At 43.3% G+C, this 21580-nt stretch overlaps 1 protein-coding gene across 1 annotated transcript in view; it reads right to left on the bottom strand.

Moving 5' to 3' along the window:
• Positions 1-21580, bottom strand: part of mmd2a (monocyte to macrophage differentiation-associated 2a) — a 120443-nt gene that overhangs the window by 27701 nt on the left and 71162 nt on the right. Inside the window, exons 3-4 of the mRNA XM_086002256.1 lie at positions 14951-15111; positions 8819-8893 (exon numbers count right to left, since the gene is read on the bottom strand). Of these exons, the coding sequence (XP_085858382.1) occupies positions 8819-8893; positions 14951-15111 (236 nt within the window). The remainder of the gene's footprint in view (positions 1-8818; positions 8894-14950; positions 15112-21580) is intronic.

A 21580-nucleotide genomic window follows, 5' to 3' on the forward strand; every position in this document is an offset into this window, starting at 1 on the left:
GCTATATAAATGCACGTCTTTCTTTCTTTTTCCCAGGGAAAAGTGCCAAGAAAAACGAAAAGGGAAAGGGATCATTTACAAAAACATGACAGGGAGTGGGAGGGGGTGATGGTGGGGTGAGAAAGGCAGGAAAATAATAAAATGGGGATTAGGGAAAACAGGCAGAGTTTGAAAAGTGTAAAAGATATTCAATAAAGTAAGCTAAGAAATGCAAACATCATAACGAATGAAAGAAAGACTTGCATTTATATAGCGCCTTTCACGACCACGGGATGTCTCAAAGCGCTTTACAGCCAATGAAGTACTTTTTGAAGTGTAGGCACTGTTGTAATGTGGGAAACGCGGCAGCCAATTTGCGCACAGCAAGATCCCGCAAACAGAATTGTGATAATGACTAGATAATCAGTTTTTGTTATGTTGATTGAGGGATAAATATTGGCCAGGACACCGGGGATAGCTCCCCTGCTCCTCTTCGAAATAGTGCCGCGGGATCTTTTACGTCCACCTGAGAGAGCAGACGTCTTGGTTTAACGTCTCATCCAAAAGACGGTATTGGACTAGGACTAGAGTAAAGTAAGAAATGGCAAGTCCCATTCAGGGTTAGTTTTTGTTGCTTACCCATCCATCTACATGTCTTTTGCTTTCATAAATCCTCACCCTTTTTCTTATAAAGCCTTCTTCATACAACAGTCAGTTTACCATGGTAACCAGAGTCACTTTTATCACAATGAAGATTTGGTAATGAAAACCAATTTGAAGGCTGTGTTGATTTTTGTTGGAAGAATGTGAACATTCTGAGAAGTGTGACCAGAAATACCATGTTCCACTACATTTGGTCATTGGAGTTTTAATCTGTGGTGTCATGGGTTTCACCAACAACTCCTACCAAGTAAGATCCTGATTTTATCTGTTTTGTGTGTTTGTGTCTGTGTGCGTATGGCTGTGTGTGCAAATGCTTGTGTATGTCTGTGTGTGTTTGCATGTTTGTGTATGTCTGTGTGCGTGTTTGCATAATTCTATGCATGTTTGCATGTTTGTGTATGCGCGTGTTTGCGTAATTCTGTGCATTTGCATGTTTGTGTATGTCTGTGTGTGCGTGTTTGCGTAATTCTGTGCGTGTTTGCATGTTTGTGTATGTCTGTGTGCGTGTTTGCGTAATTCTGTGCGTGTTTGCATGTTTGTGTATGTCTGTGTGTGCATGTTTGCGTAATTCTGTGCATTTGCATATTTGTGTATGTGTGTGTGTTTGTGTAATTCTATGCATGTTTGTGTATGTCTGTGTGCGTGTTTGTGTATGTCTGTGTGTGCGTGTTTGTGTATGTCTGTGTGTGCGTGTTTGCATATGCCTGTGTGCGTGTGTGCATATGTCTGTGTGCGCGTGTTTGTGTATGTCTGAGTGCGTGTTTGCGTATGTGTGTGCATGTTTGTGTATGTCTGTGTTTGCGTAGCATAATTCTGTGTGTTTGCATGTTTGCATATGTCTGTGTGCGTGTTTGCATATGTCTGCGTGCATGTTTGCATATGTCTGCGTGCATGTTTGCATATGTCTGTGTGCTTGTGTGTGTGTAGGGGGCATTTGATGAATTGAGACCCGGTGTTTCCTTACAGTGAGGAAGGGATGATTAGGATGAGACTAGGGAGCAGGTTATCTGCCTGCCCTGCCCTGCCCTCTTGACTGGGGCATTGTGCATGACTGAGGTGGATGTCGAAAAGTACCAGAGGAAAAAAAAAAGTAGCTTACCAAAAAAATGCACATGAGCAAATCTGACGAGAACACGGTAACATTGACGGAATTTATAAGGATCAATATTCCCTGTAATTCCCTGCGCGGCCCATTCAAAAGTCCGCGTTTTTTTCAATTTAAAAGCCGGCTCAGCGGCTGTGCGGAAACCCTGGAGCAACTTAAAGGGAATATCGATCAAACATAAATGTGAATGAAAAGCTTAATTAAATCCAGAAGATGTGAAGATTCTGCCGGAGACACAGCTACATGACTCCATTCTGGACTGCGTTCCCCGATTTTGCTTCTTATAGGTGGGACTCTGGCAGTGAAGGAGGTAGGTTCATGAATTGTGTCTCTCTAACAACTAGAACGTCATGTCTTGGATGTTATTTCAGTCACATTAACCACTAATGTGACAGAAATACCATCCAAGGCATGAGGTTCTAGTTTGGGTTTGGATACAGGACGGTAAGAAAGCATGGGACAAGGGCAGTGATGTGGCATGTTGGAGCAGCGAAGAGCATCATGGAATGGCTAGACGCAGGCCCAAATCTCTACTCCACTGGCCTCCTGCTATCTGGCTTGGTGCTGTGGCAAACCAGCAAGAAAAGGGCAGGTGCTTTCCCCTGTCATTAAAAAAAAAGGTCACTGGGTGAACTCATTGCTGGTCAGGTGGCAAAAGAGTGGTAAAGACAGATCCTGGGAGCAGGTCACCTACCCAACACTTCAGCCATAGGAACTGCTCTGTCTGGCGCGATCAGAAACTGGGATGGAGGGGAGAGGGAAATAAGAACATTAAAGAAACAGAACAGGAAAAAGCCACACAATGCATCTACTCCAGTCCTTCCAAGAGTAAAACATGTATTAGGACACTCGTAGACATTTATTCAGTCTCCAGTGGTAACGTGCTCTGACCCTGAGAAGGTGATGAGACCTTTGGTTCTGTTGGTGCCAATGGCGGAAATGAGTGTGCACTGGTTGTCCCACCTCCTTGCTTAGCTGAACTCTATAATAAACACTAAAACAACTTAGAAGATGCTCCTACAAGGATCTTGCTAACTATCAGTGTCAGCTGTGGTTCAGTGGGTAGCACTCTCTCGCCTCTGAGTCAGAAGGTTGTGGGTTCAGAGTCCCACACCGGGGACATGAGCACAAAAATCTAGGCTGACACTGCAGTGCAGTGCTGAGGGAGTGCTGCACTGTCGGAGGTGCCGTCTTTCGGATGAGACATTAAACCGAGGCACCGTCTGCCCTCTCAGGTGGAAGTAAAAGATCCCATGGCACTATTTTGAAGAAGAGCAGGAGAGTTCTCCTGGCCAATATGTATCCCTCAATCAACATAACAAAAACAGATGACCTGGTCATTATCACATTGCTGTTTGTGGGAGCTTGCTGTGCGCAAATTGGCTGCCACGTTTCCCACATTACAACAGTGACTCCACTTCAAAAAGTACTTTGTTGGCTGTAAAGCGCTTTGGGACGTCCGGTGGTCGTGAAAGGCGCTATAGAAATGCAAGTCTTTCTTTCTTCCTTTTCTTTTTACCAAAAAAAAAAGACAAGTTATTGATTGGGTTATCTTGCACTCACCCATATAGGATCTGTAGATCTCCCAGCAGCTGACTCTGAGCAGCAGTGGCACAGGCCTGGGAAGAGGTTGCTGCACCTGCTGCAGCTGGCGAGTAGCTTGGGGAAAGCAAGGAACTGAGGAGAAAATAGAGGGATTTCACCCGCTAATAGTCATTTCTTTATTGTGCCCCCCTTTTGCCACGATGAATTCGATTATCCGCGTGCAACCCAGGTGGGTGCGGAGATCGATTTACTATGACGCCACATTTGTAGATTTATATAATCACGCAGCACGGCAAAGGAGGCCATTCGGCCCATCGTGCCCCTGCCGTATTTTGAGCCACGAGCCGTTTATGATATATAACCCAGTAGAAATGACGCAATTCTATCATGTCATAATTTCACAAAAAATAACTCACAAGGTGCTCTAGATGCCAGGGAACAGTTTTCACTGTAGAATCATAGAATGACACAGCACAGAAGGAGGTTATTCAGCCCATGATGCCTGTGACTTTGAAAGAACTGTCCAATTAATCCCACTTCCCCAGCTCTTTCCCCATCATTTTTCCCCTTCAAATATGTATCCAATTCCCTTTTGAAAGCTAAGATTGAATCTGCTCCCACCACCCTTTCAGGCAGCGCATTTCAGATATTGCCACCAAGCTTTGTTCTATTTTTTTCCCCAAATGGCACATATCTAAAGATCACCAGGATCCACAACATCTCATTCCTTTGTGAATAATCCAACACACACCTGAGAACCAGATTTAGAAATAAAAATGTAGGTAAACCTGACCCCAATGTAACCTCTTCCCACCCCTTGGTTTTTGAATATGAGGAGGAAATGGCCGCACTGTCTGTGCTACTCTCCATCAGGCTCTTTCCTCCTCCACGTCCACCCTAACACGTTGAGGCAAAGGTTCATCGTTGAACTAATAGTCACGCTTCCCCACAGAATAACTCATGCGGCAACTCGAGGCAATGCGGCGCTCGTTGAGGTCATCGCAAAGCCCCGTTACGTTTTGTGAACTGTATGCTCATAAAAGTGAGGGATTAATGCTGGCGAGTGGAACAATTTCCATTTCAGGCGCCCAGTGTCAGCATCAAGCTCTCCCAGGCCAGGCTTAGCAAGGTTAGGTGCAGAGTAAAGCTCCTCAACTCTGTCCAAAAATGTGCCTCGGCACCAACCGCGTGAGATCACCCCTTGCTGTCCCAGCGTGACATTTTTTCCCATTAACCACACCAGCTATCCTGTGGGCATTCTAAGTGAGATTGTTAATTCAGTGCAAATGGAGTGACAGTTTTAAGCTGGGGGTTTATACTTACTAAGAACTAGATGAGCACGGCTCAAAAAGATTCCATTCTCTATTACTTTCCTCATTATTTTCTTACTGGCGAGAGACTAGGAACTGTGGAGGAGCAAAGGGATTTAGACGTTCATATACATAAGTCATTAAAAGCTAGGGCACAGGTACAAAAAGTAATCAAAAAGGCTAATGGAATGTTGGCCTTTTTCTCAAAGGGGAGGAAGATATGTTTCAGTTGTACTTTGTATTCTTTGGGGTTTAGAGGGTTACATTATGCGAACAAGTTGCATAGACTAGGCTTCTTTCCCTTGAGTATAGAAGATTAAGGGCTGTGCTAATTGAGGTTTAAGATGATTAAAGGATATGATAGGGAGTCTAGAACAAGGGGGGCATAACCTTGAAATTTGAGCTTAGCTGTTCAGGGGTGATGCCAGGAAGCACTTCATCAAGCAAAAGGCAGTGGAAATCTGGAACTCTCTCCAGCAAAAAGCTGTTGAGGCTAAGGATCAATTGAAAATTTCAAAACTGAGATTGATCGATTTTTGTTAGCTTAAGGGTATTAAGAGATATGGAACCAAGGCGGGTAAATGGAGTTGAGATACAAATCAGCCACGATCTAATTCAATGGCGGAGCAGGCTCGAGGGGCTGAATGGCCTATTCCTGTTCCTATGTTCCTACTCATGATAAATGTTCTGAATGTATGATAGAGTGATGGGAGGGGAAATGATCAGAGTGCACGCTGAGTTGGGTTATCCTTGGGTATATCCTTGCCATCAGCTCCGGAGTGGAGCATTGGCAAGGAGATCGCTCCCCCCCACCCCCCCGATTTCGGCCCACCATTGGTGTCATACCTGGGGCTGGAGACATATAAGAGAAGGAAATTATTTTACGAATGGGACAACAAGCGGGCTAAATGTTGGTATTCCGAGGGACCTGGGTGTCCTTGTACACGAATCACTGAAAGTTAACACACAGGTACAACAAGCAATTAGGAAAGCAAATGGTACGTTGGCCTTTATCACAAGAGGATTTGAGTATAAGAGTAAAGACTGACATAAATCATGCCATTTATGTAGAAAGGACTTATGAAATATAGTGGGCGGCCTGCTGGTGGCGCTGTCCAGGGAGAGTATAAATACTCAGGCATGGGCCCAGCTTGCTCAGGGACATTTTGTAAACAGGAACTAGTGAAGGATAACTAGACTACCATGTTGTGAAACAGTCGATTAAAGCCTTGTTTAATACTCTGACCAAGTGCCTAGTAGTTTTCTTACGTCAAAGATGTCTTACTGCAATTATATAGGGCCCTGGTGAGACCACACCTGGAGTATTGTGTACAGTTTTGGTCTCCTTACCTAAGGAAGGATATACTTGTCATAGAGGGAGTGCAACGAAGGTTCACCAGACTGGTTCCTGGGATGGTGGGGATTGTCCTATGAGGAGAGATTGAGTAGTCTAGGCCTATATTCTCTAGAGTTTAGAAGAACGAGAGGTGATCTCATTGAAACATACACAATTCTTACAGGACTTGACAGGGTAGATGCAGGGGGGATGTTTCCCCTGGATGGGGAGTCTAGAACCAGGGGTCACAGTCTCAGAATAAGGGGTCAGCCATTTAGGACTGAGATGAGGAGAAGTTTCCTCACTCAGAGGGTGAGGAATCTTTTGGAATTCTCTACCCCAGAGGTCAGTTGAGTATATTCAAGACAGAGATCGATAAATTTTTGAATATTAAGGGAAACAAGGGATATGGGGATAGTGCAGGAAAGTGGTGATGAGGTAGAAGATCAGCCATGATCTTATTGAATGGCGCAGCAGGCTCGAAGGGCCAAATGGCCTACTCCTGCTCCTATTTCTTATGTTCTTATTTTCTTAAATGGAACAGTTGGATTAAGCAATTAAAAACCGGCCTACGGGTAACTTACATATAGGCTGTGGAATTTCCTCAGAGATACTCCCACTCCCGTGCCATAACGTGATCGTAAGTCACAGAAGCTCCGAGAAAGTTCTCAGCTCACGTGCGTTTATAAAACTGTCAAACCCTAGTACAATGGCTATGTCCTTATAAATTGCGTATCAATCCTTACCCAAGTGCCAAAAATGGAAATCCAGAGGTGATCGGGGTTAACGAGATAGACACGGGAAGCCATTTGACTTGCTCCAACTCATTCATTCAGGGAAAAAAAAACTACGGTCCCACCCCATCACAACGTCCAACATCAACCATTTTTAATCGATTCCAAGATTTCTGCCTCCATTACCCCCCTCAAGTCCATGTGTTGATCATTCTTTGTGTGAGGAAGAACTTTCTGACATCTATCCTAAATTTACACTTGTGCCCCCTTACCCCATCAATCATTTATACGGCTGTGAGGTCACTTCCTTTCCAAGCTGAGAGGGCCAAGTTTCTCCAGTCTTTTCAGGGTCCGTGTACACAGATCACTAAAATGTAGTAGTCAGGTGCACAAAATAATCAAAAAGGCCAATGGAATGTTAGCCTTTATAACTAGAGGGCTAGAATATAAAGGGGAGTAAGTTTTACTACAGCTACACAAAGCCCTGGTTATCCCACATCTGGAGTACTGTGTACAGGTTCTGGGCACTGCACCTCAGACAGGATATACTGACCTTGGAAGGAGTGCAGCGCAGATTCACCAGAATGTGACCAGGGTTCCAAGGGTTAGATTATGAGGAGAGATTACATAAACTAGGCTGGTATTCCCTGGAATATAGCAGGTTAAGGGGTGATTTGATTGAGGTTTTTAGGATTTTGAAAGGAATGAATAGGGAAGATAGAGAGAAACTTTCTCCACCGGTGGGGGAGTCTAGGACAAGAGGACATAACCTTAAAATCAGAGCCAGGCCATTCAGGAGAGAAGTTAGGAAACACTTCGTCACGCAAAGGGTAGTAGAAGTGTGGAACTTGACCTGAATCAGTCATTCATGAAAGAAAGACTTATGAAATAATACTGAGCGGCCTACGGGTGGCGCTGTCCAGGGAGAGTATAAATACTCGGGCACGGGCCCAGCTTGCGCAGGACATTCTTAACAGGAACTTGTGAAGGACACAACTGGACCTCCATGTTGTAAAACAGTTGATTAAAGCTTTGTTTAACGCTTAGACCAAGTGCCTAGTAGCTTTCTTACATCCACAAAAAGCGGTAGATGCCAGCTCAATTAATAATTTTAAATCTGGGCTCGGTAGATTTTTGCTAGACAAGGGTATAAAAGGCTATGGAGCCAAGGAAGGTGGATGGAGTTAAGATACAGACTAGCCATGATCTCACTGAATGGCGGAACAGGCTCGAGGGGCCGAATGGCCTCCTCTTGTTCCTGTGTTCCTTTCCTCATAACCTCAGGCCTCTGGCATTAGGGATCGGTCACCTGATCCTGCTCTGCATCACCCCCAGGGCTTGAATGTCAGAATTGCTTTGATTAAGCAACAAAACATGTTAGTTCACCAAAAGATGTTGGCAGCTCAGGATGCATGTTTAAGTTAATTCAGTATGGCAGTAAACTACAAGGCAGGTCCCAGAGGTGAACAGACAGTTTTCTCGTTCCCTGTTCTGTGCAGTCCCTTAATTATTAAACTGGATGGTAAAATTAACGGGAGATAAGGAATGTGTCTCTGGGCCACTGTAGCTGTGAATGGCCATTCAACACCGCCCCCCACCCCCAACCCCCCGGTATATAAATAGGCCATTTAACCATCCAATGCAGATTACATTGGCACACCAAAAATAATCTGTTGCCTAGTGTTTGAAACAACCAACATGGTTGCTGGCCCTCCAGTGTAGCGCTGAGGGAGTGCTGCATTGTTGGGAGTGCCGTCTTTCAGGTGTTCAGGGGCCTGTAAAAGATCCCATGGCAGTATTTGACGAAGAGTAGGGAGTTGTCCCGGTCCGCTGGCCAATATCCCTCCCTCAACCAATCCCACCAAAAAACAGACTATTCATTTAATTTGCTGTTTGTGGGATCTTGCTGTGCGCAAAAATGGCTGCTGCGTTCGCCGACATGACAACAGTGACTACTCCTTGAAAGGAATTCATTGGATGCCAAGCACTTTGGGACAGCCTGAGGATGCTTTATAAACACAAGTTCTCTTCTTTCTTTAGGTTAATGGCATGAAATATCAGTTTGAGATTTCTTACAATTCATTTTTCAAGCACGATCAGTCAGTGTTGTTATAAATTCACTCATTTTAGTTCTTTGTTGACTCACCAGGGGGCATAAGATGCAGCAATGAAGAAGTAGATCACCATCCTGTCAAACATGTGGAAGCAATGCTCTATTGTTCTGGATAAAGAAAGGAAATAGTTGGGTAGAATTCCACTGGGTGCAGTACAGAGGCACAAGTTTACATTGTATTCTAATACATTGATGTGCTTCACAAAGAATAAGTAGGACATCCTCACTCTAAAGGTAATCTTAGCTCTAACATAGGCTCATCGTAATTTTTCAGATTAAAACTGTTGTAATCAAAACCATGTCCCCCACCCACAAAACAAAATTATGGGACAGGCTCTTTTGTTTTTGGGTACGGTAACCAGGCTAGAACTTCTGAATTCAGTTAAACACACACACACTCACTCACACACACACACACACACACACACACACATATTCTCACACACACACACTCACACTCACACACACTCACTCACTCATTCTCACACTCACTCACACACATTCTCACACACACGCTCACTCATTCTCACACTCACACACACACTCACTCATTCTCACACACACGCTCACTCATTCTCACACTCACTCACACACACACACTCACTCATTCTCACATTCACACACACACATATTCCCACACTCACACACACACATTCTCACACTCACACACTCACTCATTCTCACTCACACACTCACTCATTCTCACACTCACTCATTCTCACACTCACACACTCACACACACTCACACATACTCACACACACACTCAGTCACATGCACACTCATACACTCACTCATTCTCACACTCACTCACACACTCACACACACACACACACATATTCTCACACACACACACACACTCACATACATACTCATTCACACACACACTCAGTCACATGCACATTCATACTCACACACTCACTCACTCACTCACATACACACACATACTGCTCCAGAAATCAGGCCTGGGCTATTTTAACTCCTGGGCCTCATTTCAATCCCACCGGACAACTTCCCAACCCATTCCAGGTGGGAAGTCGGTGGGAAGCCGCAAACAATCGCCCAGCCTGGCGACCGCCCGATCACACCAGGTAGGTGGCAGGATTGGATTCAGCAGTCGGAAAGGAAGGGGGGAGTCCATGGCAGGGGGAGGCCTAAGCTTTCCTTGTGGGTCTGGCGGAGCACTCTATGACCTGTTTGGGCTTCTTCTGGTTCTGGCTTTTCTTCCCCGCTGTCTTTACCTGAAGGGAAAGCCACAGCAGCTCTCACTCAGGCCACTGCAGTCAGGACCCGACTTGCGGATGTAAAGAAGGACCCTGCCCGCTTTGGCCGGGTTCCTTTGCTGCTTCCTTAAGTAGAGCAGGTTAAAATTCAGAGCTATGAGTTCCTGGCAGCTTTCCGGCAGGTATGTAACCTGGACGATTTTAACTGATCATCTGCCCGGTTTCCGCCAGTTAAAATTGCCACCCTTGGCTATAGTGGTAGCACTCTTGCCTCTGACTCAGAAGGATATAGATTCAAGCCCCATTGCAGGTATTTGGGTATATAATCTAGGCTGACATTCCAGTGCAGTACTGCAGGAGAGCTGCACTGGTGGAGGTGCCGTCTTTCGGCTGCCGTCTGTCAACCCCATGGCAATATTCAGCCAGGAGCAGGGAGTACTCCTGGTGTCCTAGCCAACATTTAACCCTTAATCAATATCGTTAAAAACAGATTTAGCTCATTGCTGTTGCTGGGCGCAAATTGGCTGCAGCACTTCCCTACATTAGGCTATGATTTAAAAGTACTTCATTGGCTGTGAAGTGCTTTGGGATGCCCTGACATTGTGAAAGGTGCTATATAAATGCAAAATTAAAATATACCTGTCATTCAGCAAAAAATACAGATTGTAGGAAAATATTAATTGCCTTTGTTATATATAAATATAAACTAAAAAATATTTTACCAAAAAGGAGATTTTAAAATGGCTTTATTTTTTAGAATGTCACGATATAATTTTAATATTTTTTTTACCCTCTAAACAGAGGTCAGCCTTTCTGCCATATGCACAGTGCACATGTAGGACATCATAGAAACATAGAAAAATAGGAGCAAGAGTAGGCCATTCGGCCCTTCGAGCCTGCTCTGCCATTCAATATGATCATGGCTGATCCTCTATCTCAATACCATATTCCCGCTCTCGCCCCATTCCCCTTGATGCCTTTTGTGTCTATAAATCTATCTATCTCCTTCTTAAATATATTCAGTGACTTGGCCTCCACAGCCTTCTGTGGTTGAGAATTCCACAGGTTCACCACCCTCTGAGTGAAGAAATTTCTCTTCATCTCAGTCCTAAATGTCCTACTCCTTATCCTGAGACTGTGTCCTCTCGTTCTAGATCCCCCAGCCAGGGAAAACATCCTCCCTGCATCCAGTCTGTCTAGCCCTGTCAGAATTTTATATGTTTCAATGAGATCCTCTCTTATTCTTCTAAACTCTAGTGAATACAGGCCTAGTCAACCCAATCTCTCCTCATACGACAGTCCTGCCATCCCAGGAATCAGTCTGGTGAACCTTTGCTGCACTCCCTCTATAGCAAGTATATCCTTTCTTAGGTAAAGAGACCAAAACTGCGCACTGTACTCCAGCTGTGGTCTCACCAAGGCCCTGTATAACTGTAGTAAGACATCCTTGCTCCTGTACTCAAATCCTCTTGCAATGAAGGCCAACATACCATTTGCCTTCCTAACTGCTTGCTGCACCTGCATGTTTGCTTTCAGTGACTGGTGTACAAGGACACCCAGGCCCCTTTGTACACCAACATTTCCCAACCTATCACCATTTAAATAATACTCTGCCTTTCTGTTTTTCCTATCGAAGTGGATAACTTCACATTTATCCACGTTATACTGCATCTGCCATGTATTTGCCCACTCACTCAACTTGTCCAAATCATCTTCAAGCCTCTTTGCATCCTCCTCACAACTCACAATCCCACCTAGTTTCGTGTCATCAGCAAACTTGGAAATATTACATTTGGTTTCCTCATCCAAGTCACTGATGTATATTGTGAATAGCTGGGGCCCAAGCACTGATCCCTGCGGTACCCCACTAGTCACCACCTGCCACCCTGAAAAAGACCCATTTAATCCTACTCTCTGTTTCCTGTCTATTAACCAATTTTCAATCCATACCAGTATATTACCCCCAATCCCATGTGCTTTAATTTTGCACACTAACCTCTTATGTGGGACTTTATCAAAGGCCTTCTGAATATCCAAATACACCACATCCACTGATTCTCCCTTATCTATTCTACCAGTTGCATCCTCAAAAAACTCCAGTAGGTTTGTCAAACACGATTTCCCTTTCATAAATCCATGTTGACTTTGTCTAATCCCGTTGATATTTCCTAAGTGTCCAGTGTCCTGTTATCACATCCTTTATAATAGACTCTAGCATTTTCCCTACTACTGATGTTAGGCTAACTGGTCTGTAGTTCCCTGTTTTCTCTCTCCCTCCTTTTTTAAATAGTGGGGTTACATTTCCCCCCCTCCAATCTGCAGGAACTGTTCCATAATCTATAGAATTTTGGAAGATGACAACCAATGCATCCACTATTTCGATGGCTACCTCTTTTAGTACTCTGGGATGCAGATTATCAGGCCCTGGGGATTTATCGGCTTTCAGTCCCATTACTTTCTCCAGCACTATTTTTTTACTAATACTAATTTCCTTTAATTCCTCCTTCTCACTAGACCCTTGGTTCCCTAGCATTTCTGGGAGGTTATTTGTGTCCTCTTCCATGAAGACAGAACCAAAGTATTTGTTTAATTGCTCAGCCATTTCCTTGTTCCCCATTATCAATTCTCCTGTTTCTGACTGTAAGGGACCTACATTCTTCACTAATCTATTTCTTTTTACATACTTGTAGAAGCTTTTACAATCCGCTTTTATGTTCATTGCAAGTTTACTCTCATACTCTATTTTTCCCCTCTTAATCAATCTCTTGGTCCTTTTTTTGCTGAACTCTAAACTGCTCCCAATCCTCAGGCTTGCTACTTTTTCTGGCAACTTTATATGACTCCTCTTTGGATCTAATACTATCCTTAACTTCTTTTGTTAGCCGTGGTTGGGCCGCTTTTCCTTTTGTGTTTTTGTGCTAGAAAGGAATGTATAACTGTTGCAATTCATGCATTCGTTCCTTAAATGTTAGCCATTGCCTATCCACCGTCATGCCCTTTAATGAAGCTCTCCAATCTATCATAGCCAACTTACTCCTCATACCTTCGTAGTTTCCTTTGTTTAGATTTAGGACCCTAGTTTCGGATTAGACTTCTTCACTTTCCATCTTAATGAAGAATTCTATCATGTTATGCTCACTTTTCCCTAAAGGACCCCGCACAACAAGATTATTAATTAGCCCCTTCTCATTGCACAATACCCAATCTAGGATAGCCTGTTCCCTAGTTGGCTCCTCAATGTACTGGTCTAAAAAACCATCTCGTGCACACTCCAGGAATTCATCCTCCACAGTATTATTGCTAATTTGGTTTCGCCAATCTATATGTAGATTAAAGTCACCCATGATTACTGTAGTACCCTTGTTACATGCCTCTCTAATTTCCTGTTTGATGCCATCCCCTACATTACCACTACTGTTTGGAGGCCTTTAAACTCCCACCAATGTTTTCTGCCCCTTGGTGCTTCGTAGCTCCACCCAGACTGATTCTACATCTTGATTTTCTCAGCCAATATCCTTTCTCACTATTGCTCTGATTTCATCCTTTACTAACAACGCCACCCCACCTCCTTTTCCTTTTCCTTCCTAAATATCGAATATCTTTGGATATTCAGCTCCCAGCCTTGGTCACCCTGCAGCCATGTCTCCGTAATCACAATTATATTGTATTCCTTTACATCTATTTGCGCTGTTAATTCATCACCTTATTACGAATGCTTCGTGCATTCAGATACAGTGCCTTTAAATTTGTCTTTTTAACATTTTTAGACATCTTAAATATTTTTTTGCACTATGGCGCTATTTGTCTTATTACCATTTTTTCTTACCCGGACCCTATTTGTTAGTGCACTCCTTTGTTTGTACGCTCTGTCCCTTCCTGACACAATCTGGTTATCCTTACCCCAATCACTTTCCTGCACTGCTTCCTTGTCTTTTCTCTTTAGCATTCTAGATTTCTCTCCACCGGGACCCTCCCCCCCTTATTTAGTTTCAGTGGCCCTATTTACATAAAAATCAATACGGTTGGCTGCTTAGTCAGCTCAATTAAGTGGTCATTTATTCTAGCCTATTTCCATGTAGTTGATGGTTTATGCTTAGTATTTAATTAATCAATTGACAAGTGGCAGAATATCAATGAACAAAAACCCAGCGACTGACACTGGCCAGAAAACTGATCATTTCAACGACTGGCATAAAAACAGAAAATGCTGGAAATACTCAGCAGGTCAGGCAGCATCTGTGGAGAGAGAAACAGAGTTAACGTTTCAGGTCGATGACCCTTCGTCAGAACTGGCCATCGATAGGTCATCGACCTGAAAACTCTGTTTCTCTGTTTCTCTCTCCACAGATGCTGCCTGACCTGCTGAGTATTTCCAGCATTTTCTATTTTTATTTCAGATTTCCAGCATCTGCAGTATTTTGGTTTTTGTATTTCAATGACTGGTTTCCATTTGTAGACACTACTGCCTCCCACAGCAGTGCAAGTGAGATTTGGCAATGCAAGGAGTGTGGGATGGAGCCTGCATTTCCCACTCTGATGGCACAACCTCTGAGCAACAACCCCGCCCCCCTTACCCATGTCCCACTGCAACATACCGTCAATCAGCCCTTTTCAGTGGTGAATATGAGGCAGCTTTGTGAAGGACTTTTGTCTGACGAGGATCTAAACCAGCAATGAAAGTACAGTGCCATCGTCCACCATGCCACCAGTTGTCCACCTAAAGGAGGGGACCTTCAACGTCTCTGCCTTGGCTGGTTTTGAACCAGCTCTTGGAAGAGTAAGAACAGTGTTTTACATGGCATTACTCAGCAACCCTTCGCCAACCTCACCAACACCCCTAAAATGAAACCTTTCTGCTATGCGTTCTGTGTCTGGTAACCCGAAGCACAGATACCATTAAACACCCTGTTGTCAGTGGTCAGATTGTGACAAAGCGTGGCTTACCGCAAATGGCTTTTCTTCCAGGAGATGGTGTGAAAGATGGTGGAGACGATGAAAAGGCCACACAGCCCGAACCCGTAGATCCATGCCGAGATCATCTCCCACTGATCATCTGAAAGGCCGTAGAGGATGGAACTGCCAAGGATGCTGGGAATAATCCAGAACTGAAAGCAAAAACAGGTGCAGTAAGGATATGTGAGGTCACTGGCATGGTTGCTCATAAATATCCCACTGCTGCACAAATAGGCAATGGGATTTTGATGTAAAATGTGAGTTATGTCAGCTATGCTCCAATTGCTTGTTATTTGTTCCTTTCTTGGCTCCTTTATGTTATCCATCTTTCCCCAATGGGCATGGCCTACTCACAGACCTCAGCTGGCATTGATCTGCAACTGGGCTGTAGGAAGGCTACACGAGAGAGAGGATACCAGGGTGACTCACCCTCAGATTCTCCCTTCCCCTCCTCCATTTCTGCGTAAACACCTTGACGTAAGAAAACTACTAGGCACTTGGTCTAAGCGTTAAACAAAGCTTTAATCAACTGTTTTACAACATGGAGGTCTAGTTGTGTCCTTCACTGGTTCCTGTTAAGAATGTCCTGCGCAAGCTGGGCCCGTGCCCGAGTATTTATACTCTCCCTGGACAGCGCCACCCGCAGGCCGCTCAGTATTATTTCATAAGTCTTTCTTTCATGAATGACTGATTCATGTCACACCTCACTACTACATAACCCCGCCCACCCAGGGCCTGCCCGAGATCAGACTCTCACTAGGTGAGGAATTATTCCTGCCAGTTTATGTCCTCTGGTGTTGTTGTACCAACACCCCCTGACGCTAGGCTAACCTATTATTTCAAAAAGCTTTATTGACGTGCCCATGCCGAAACAATCGCACATTGAAAAGTCACCTAAGGCCACTGGAAGTTGTTGGCAGTCAAACAAAACCTGGGACCTCTTCTGTTCTTTTAGACCAGAGTAGCTTGGAAGGAACACAGGAATCGCTAGATGAGAAAAGACCTCGGTCCATCTAGTTCGCCTTCTACCATCCTGGTAGTCGCATGATGCAACGATAATGGAACTGGTGACTAATCATAGCGATCAATCTCTATCAATTAGTCATGGCTGAACTAGCAAACTGGTTTCCCGTAAATCCTGAAACCTGCCAATCATGGAGTCAAGTTGGCAGCATTGCTGATGTGTCATTGGCGCATTCACCAGGAACAGTAGGCACGCCTGTGTCTACAGTCTCGAAGCTGCTTGATAAGGCAAGTGTTTGCAAGTCAGGCATCTCCATCCTGACTGGCTCACAATCAGTGATTAGGAGCAAATCAGCTCGATTTAGCCTATTACAATATGTCCATGACATTCCCCACAGCTTAAAGTACTGATTAAGGGAGAGGCACAGAAGCTAACGTTTAGAAAGTGCGTCATCTAATTTGTCCATTTTTAGTTCAAACCTCAGTCTCAGTGCTCCAGGATTAATAGATTAATTCCATTAGTGATTCAACCTAATGAATAATAGTTGCTGTAGAGCAAAGGTATTTTCTTAAAGGAAAAGTCCAACCTCCAAACCGTGTCTAATTAATGCACCCAAAGGAACTAGTTCAATTTTATAATTTCATCTATGCAAGAAAGATTAATTTAAAAATTTGTGAGTGAAGTTGCAACCAAGATATTAGGGGAGTGTTTAATGTGTAAAAACAAGGGCTCAGTCTTCTTATAAAATGACAGACGGCTGAGGAGGAGATTTTGTTGTTGTTGCATATTTGTTAATACAGGAATTGACTTCTTTCGACCGACTTAGCATTCAACATTGTATATAAACCCATTGAAATTACACATTTCACATGGAGGGTAGTGCTTGGAAATTTGTGTGAAAATATTTATATATCCACAAATTATGTATTTGCATAACTCATGAACAACAGACGGATACTGGTTTCAGTTTTTTAAAATTGTAAATAATTTTGAATGCTTTTCATTATGGTGACTGAGGAGTAAACTATTCGGTAATGTAAGTCCTTCATTACGACACAAGCGTGAAAAAATAGCAGGTTAACACAGGTAAGTGTGTCACACATACCTTAACATGCAGGCTGGCATGTGTTGTATGTGAGATTACATGCAGACTAGAATCTGTTCCATGTGAGATAACACACAGACTAGAATATGTTACATGTGAGATTACATGCAGGCTGGCATGTGTTACATGTGAGATAACACGCAGACTAGAGCGTGTTACATGTGAGATAACACGCAGACTAGAATGTGTTACATGTGAGATAACACGTGAGATAACATGCAGACTAGAATGTGTTGCCTGTGAGATAACACGCAGACTAGAATGTGTTACATGTGAGATAACACGCAGACTAGAATGTGTTACATGTGAGATAACATGCAGACTAGAATGTGTTACATGTGAGATAACATGCAGATTAGAATGTGTTACATGTGAGATAACACGCAGACTAGAATGTGTTACATGTGAGATAATACAGACTAGAATGTGTTACATGTGAGATAACACACAGACTAGAATGTGTTACATGTGAGATAATACACAGACTAGAATGTGTTACATGTGAGATAACACACAGACTAGAATGTGTTACATGTGAGATAATACACAGACTAGAATGTGTTACATGTGAGATAACACACAGACTAGAATGTGTTACATGTGAGATAATACACAGACTAGAATGTGTTACATGTGAGATAATACAGACTAGAATGTGTTACATGTGAGATAACACACAGACTAGAATGTGTTACATGTGAGATAACACACAGACTAGAATGTGTTACATGTGAGATAATACACAGACTAGAATGTGTTACATGTGAGATAACACACAGACTAGAATGTGTTACATGTGAGATAACACACAGACTAGAATGTGTTACATGTGAGATAATACACAGACTAGAATGTGTTACATGTGAGGTAACACACAGACTAGAATGTGTTACATGTGAGATAACACACAGACTAGAATGTGTTACATGTGAGATAATACACAGACTAGAATGTGTTACATGTGAGATAACACACAGACTAGAATGTGTTACATGTGAGATAACACACAGACTAGAATGTGTTACATGAGATAACACACAGACTAGAATGTGTTACGTGAGATAATACACAGACTAGAATGTGTTACATGTGAGATAACACACAGACTAGAATGTGTTACATGTGAGATAACACACAGACTAGAATGTGTTACATGTGAGATAATACACAGACTAGAATGTGTTACATGTGAGATAACACGCAGACTAGAATGTGTTACATGTGAGATAACACGCAGACTAGAATGTGTTACATATGAGATAATACACAGACTAGAATGTGTTACATGTGAGATAACACACAGACTAGGATGTGTTATATGTGAGATAACATGCAGACTAGAATGTGTTGCATGTGAGATAACACGCAGACTAGAATGTGAGATAACATGCTGTGATATTGGATGTGTCCCGCTGTGCCACTTTTGGTGTGGTTATAGGGTGTGAGGCTGCAACTAGTGCCGTAAAACAAGCCAGTCACTGATGTGGGAGAGTGGGCTGAAATGACCTTTCCTTCAATGTATCACAAAGTACCACAAAGGGATTATAGTATAATAGTAAAGAAGTCGTACTGCAATTATACAGGGCATTGGTGAGGCCACACCTGGAGTATTGTGTACAGTTCTGGTCTCCTTACCTAAGAAAAGACATATTTGCCTTAGAGGGAGTGCAACGAAGGTTCACTAGACTGTTTTCTACGATGAGGGGATTGCCCTATGTGGAGTGATTGAGTAGACTAGGCCTATATTCCCTAGAGTTTAGAAGAATGAGAGGTGATCTCATTGAAACATATAAAATTCTTAAAGGGCTTGACAGGGTTGATGCTGGGAAAATGTTTCCCCTGGCTGGGGAATCTAGAACATGGGGTCACAGTCTCAGAATAATGGGTCGGCCATTTAGGACTGAAATGAGGAGAAATTTCTTCACTCAAAGGGTTGTGAATCTTTGGCATTCTCTACCCCAGAGAGTTGTGGATGCTCAGTCATTGAGTATATTCAAGACAGAGAGCGATAGATTTTTGGGAACAAAGGGAATTAAGGGATATGGGGATAGTGCGGGAAGGTGGAGTTGAGGTAGAAGATCAGCCATGATCTCATTGAATGGCAGAGCAGGCTCGAGGGGCCAAATGGCCTACTCCTGCTCCTATTTCTTATGTTCTTATGTTCTCCCTTGCAGGCAGTTGGGGTGAGATCACAATGTGGGAATTTGTTAGCAGGAATCCCCCTGCGAGTAATCCATATCTTAAATTATCTCCCTGAGGAAACCGGCGCATTCAAAGTGTTTGGTTCGTTTTACACCTCTAGTCTAAAGTTACTGTCAAATTCAATGCATAATTCATTGTCATTTTCATGCCACTGTTTCTGATCTGTAAACCTGTGGTGGGAGCGACTTCATATACTGCGACCACTTGCGAATTTTAACAACTGATAAAAATAAATCTCAGGTGGAAAATTGACAATACGTCAGATTTTGTGATGTGTTTTTTAAAATATGCTGAAAAATTGATATCTAACTTTTGAAACATATTCTCCCTTAATCGCTGGTCATTTAGAACGTTATGTTTGTTTTAACATTTTTGCAAACTTTGTCAGAAATTCTGATTAATTCCCATGAGCTGTTGTCTCAGCTCACTTTCACACGCTAATTTTATAGCCTCTTTATCTTTTGGAGTTGGGTTATGCGTTTAAATGAAACACCATTTTTAATTAGGTCAGAGGATTACCCACAAGACATTCAGTTATACTGTACCTGGCGGAAATAAGAGATGGGTTCTAAAGTAGCTGTCACTAAAGAATTTAACTGCTGAGCTGCTCCCAGCACTGGCTATTCTATCAGTTCCATAGTTGTGAATACAATCAAATTATTAGGGTTAAAGTCAGCTCAGAGAGGCTTTCCCTACCCACGTTTGGACTGCCAGCTAATCTTTCCTTGCTAGCACAAGGGGCAACAGGTAAGTAGAGCTTTGAAGTATGGGGAAGGCTGGCATCTATTCCAACCGAAATATCTTCAGGCACAAGAGAAAGTCCTCCTAACTGAAGGTTTCCGCTCCTTCTTCTAGTAGGAGAAAGGTTACCATCTACAAGGCACACGTCAGGAGTGTGATGGAATACTCTCCACTTGCCAGGATGAGTGCAGCTCCAACAACACTCAAGAAGCTCGACACCATCCAGGGCAAAGCAGCCCGCTTGATTGGCACCCCATCCACCACCTTAAACATTCACTCCCTCCACCACCGGCGTACCGTGGCTGCAGTGTGTACCATCTACAAGATGCACTGCAGCAACTCACCAAGGCTTCTTCAGCAGCATCTCGCAAACCCGCAATCTCTTCCACCTAGAAGGACAAGGGCAGCAGGCGCACGGAAACCCCACCACCTCCAAGTTCCCCTCCAAGTCACACACCATCCTGACAGAAGTATATCGATGATCCTTCATCGTTGCTGGATCAAAATCCTGGAACTCCCTCCCTAACAGCACTGTGGGAGTACCTTCACCACAGGGACTGCAGTGGTTCAAGAAGGCGGCTCACCACCACCTTCTCGAGGGCAATTAGGGATGGGCAATAAATGCTGCCCTTGCCAGCAACGCCCACATCCCATATATGAATTTTTAAAAACCACACCACCCCGGCTGCTTTATATCGTGTGGTCATTCAGACGTTGTCTCTCTCATCCCCAACACATGGCTTAATAAAAGTATTCCCTAACCCAACATGATAAAGAGAACGATTTGCATTTCTATAGCGCCTTTCACAACCTCAGGATGTTCCAAAGCGCTTTACAACCAACGAAGGGCTATTTGATGTATTATAATGTAGGGAACGCGGCAGCCAATTTGCACACAGCTAGGTCCCACAAACAGCAAAGTGATAATGATCAGTTTTAGTGATGTTGTCTGTTCTTCTTCAAATAGATGGGGTGTGAATTGCGCTTGTAGAATGAAGGACAGCTGAAGGGAGGGAAGAAAAAACAAAAAGTGTGGATAAAAAAAAGAAGAAAATATATATATGTATTTGATCAGGTATCTGCCAAGACTCGGTTTCACAGCCACATCTCTTTCCTCATCTCTTCTAGTAAAACAGACCACATTAACTATTCATAAACCTCCCTCAGCATCTCACAGACTCTGTGAGTACCTCATTCAGCAACTTAATGGGGTCAATGATGTAATGGCAGGCACCTGCTCCCCATATTATTGGGTGTTGGGGCCTGAGGCCTTCAATGGGCTCGATTTTGCCATTGGGGGCTGTTATGTCCGTGTATAATAAGACACAGACTGCGGAGAACGGTACAATAGGTGTTTACTCAACGTGGCTCAAACTGCAACTGATCTGTACAGATTACTACTCAGCGTTATATACAGGTGTGGTCACTGCCGGTACTACAGTATACATGAGCTGTAAAAAGTAGTTCTCCCCTTAAAGGTACATACATTACAATTCCTCCCCTTTTAGATTAACAGCACCATAACACTCATTTAACAATTAAATATCAAACTAATTACAATTAACACTTTTAACATGCAACATTAGCTGAAAATAGTCTATTTATAAAT

The sequence above is a fragment of the Somniosus microcephalus genome, chromosome 11, assembly GCF_052327205.1.
Source record: "Somniosus microcephalus isolate GS21.2 chromosome 11, FLI_Smic_1.0, whole genome shotgun sequence".
Lineage (NCBI taxonomy): Eukaryota > Metazoa > Chordata > Chondrichthyes > Squaliformes > Somniosidae > Somniosus > Somniosus microcephalus.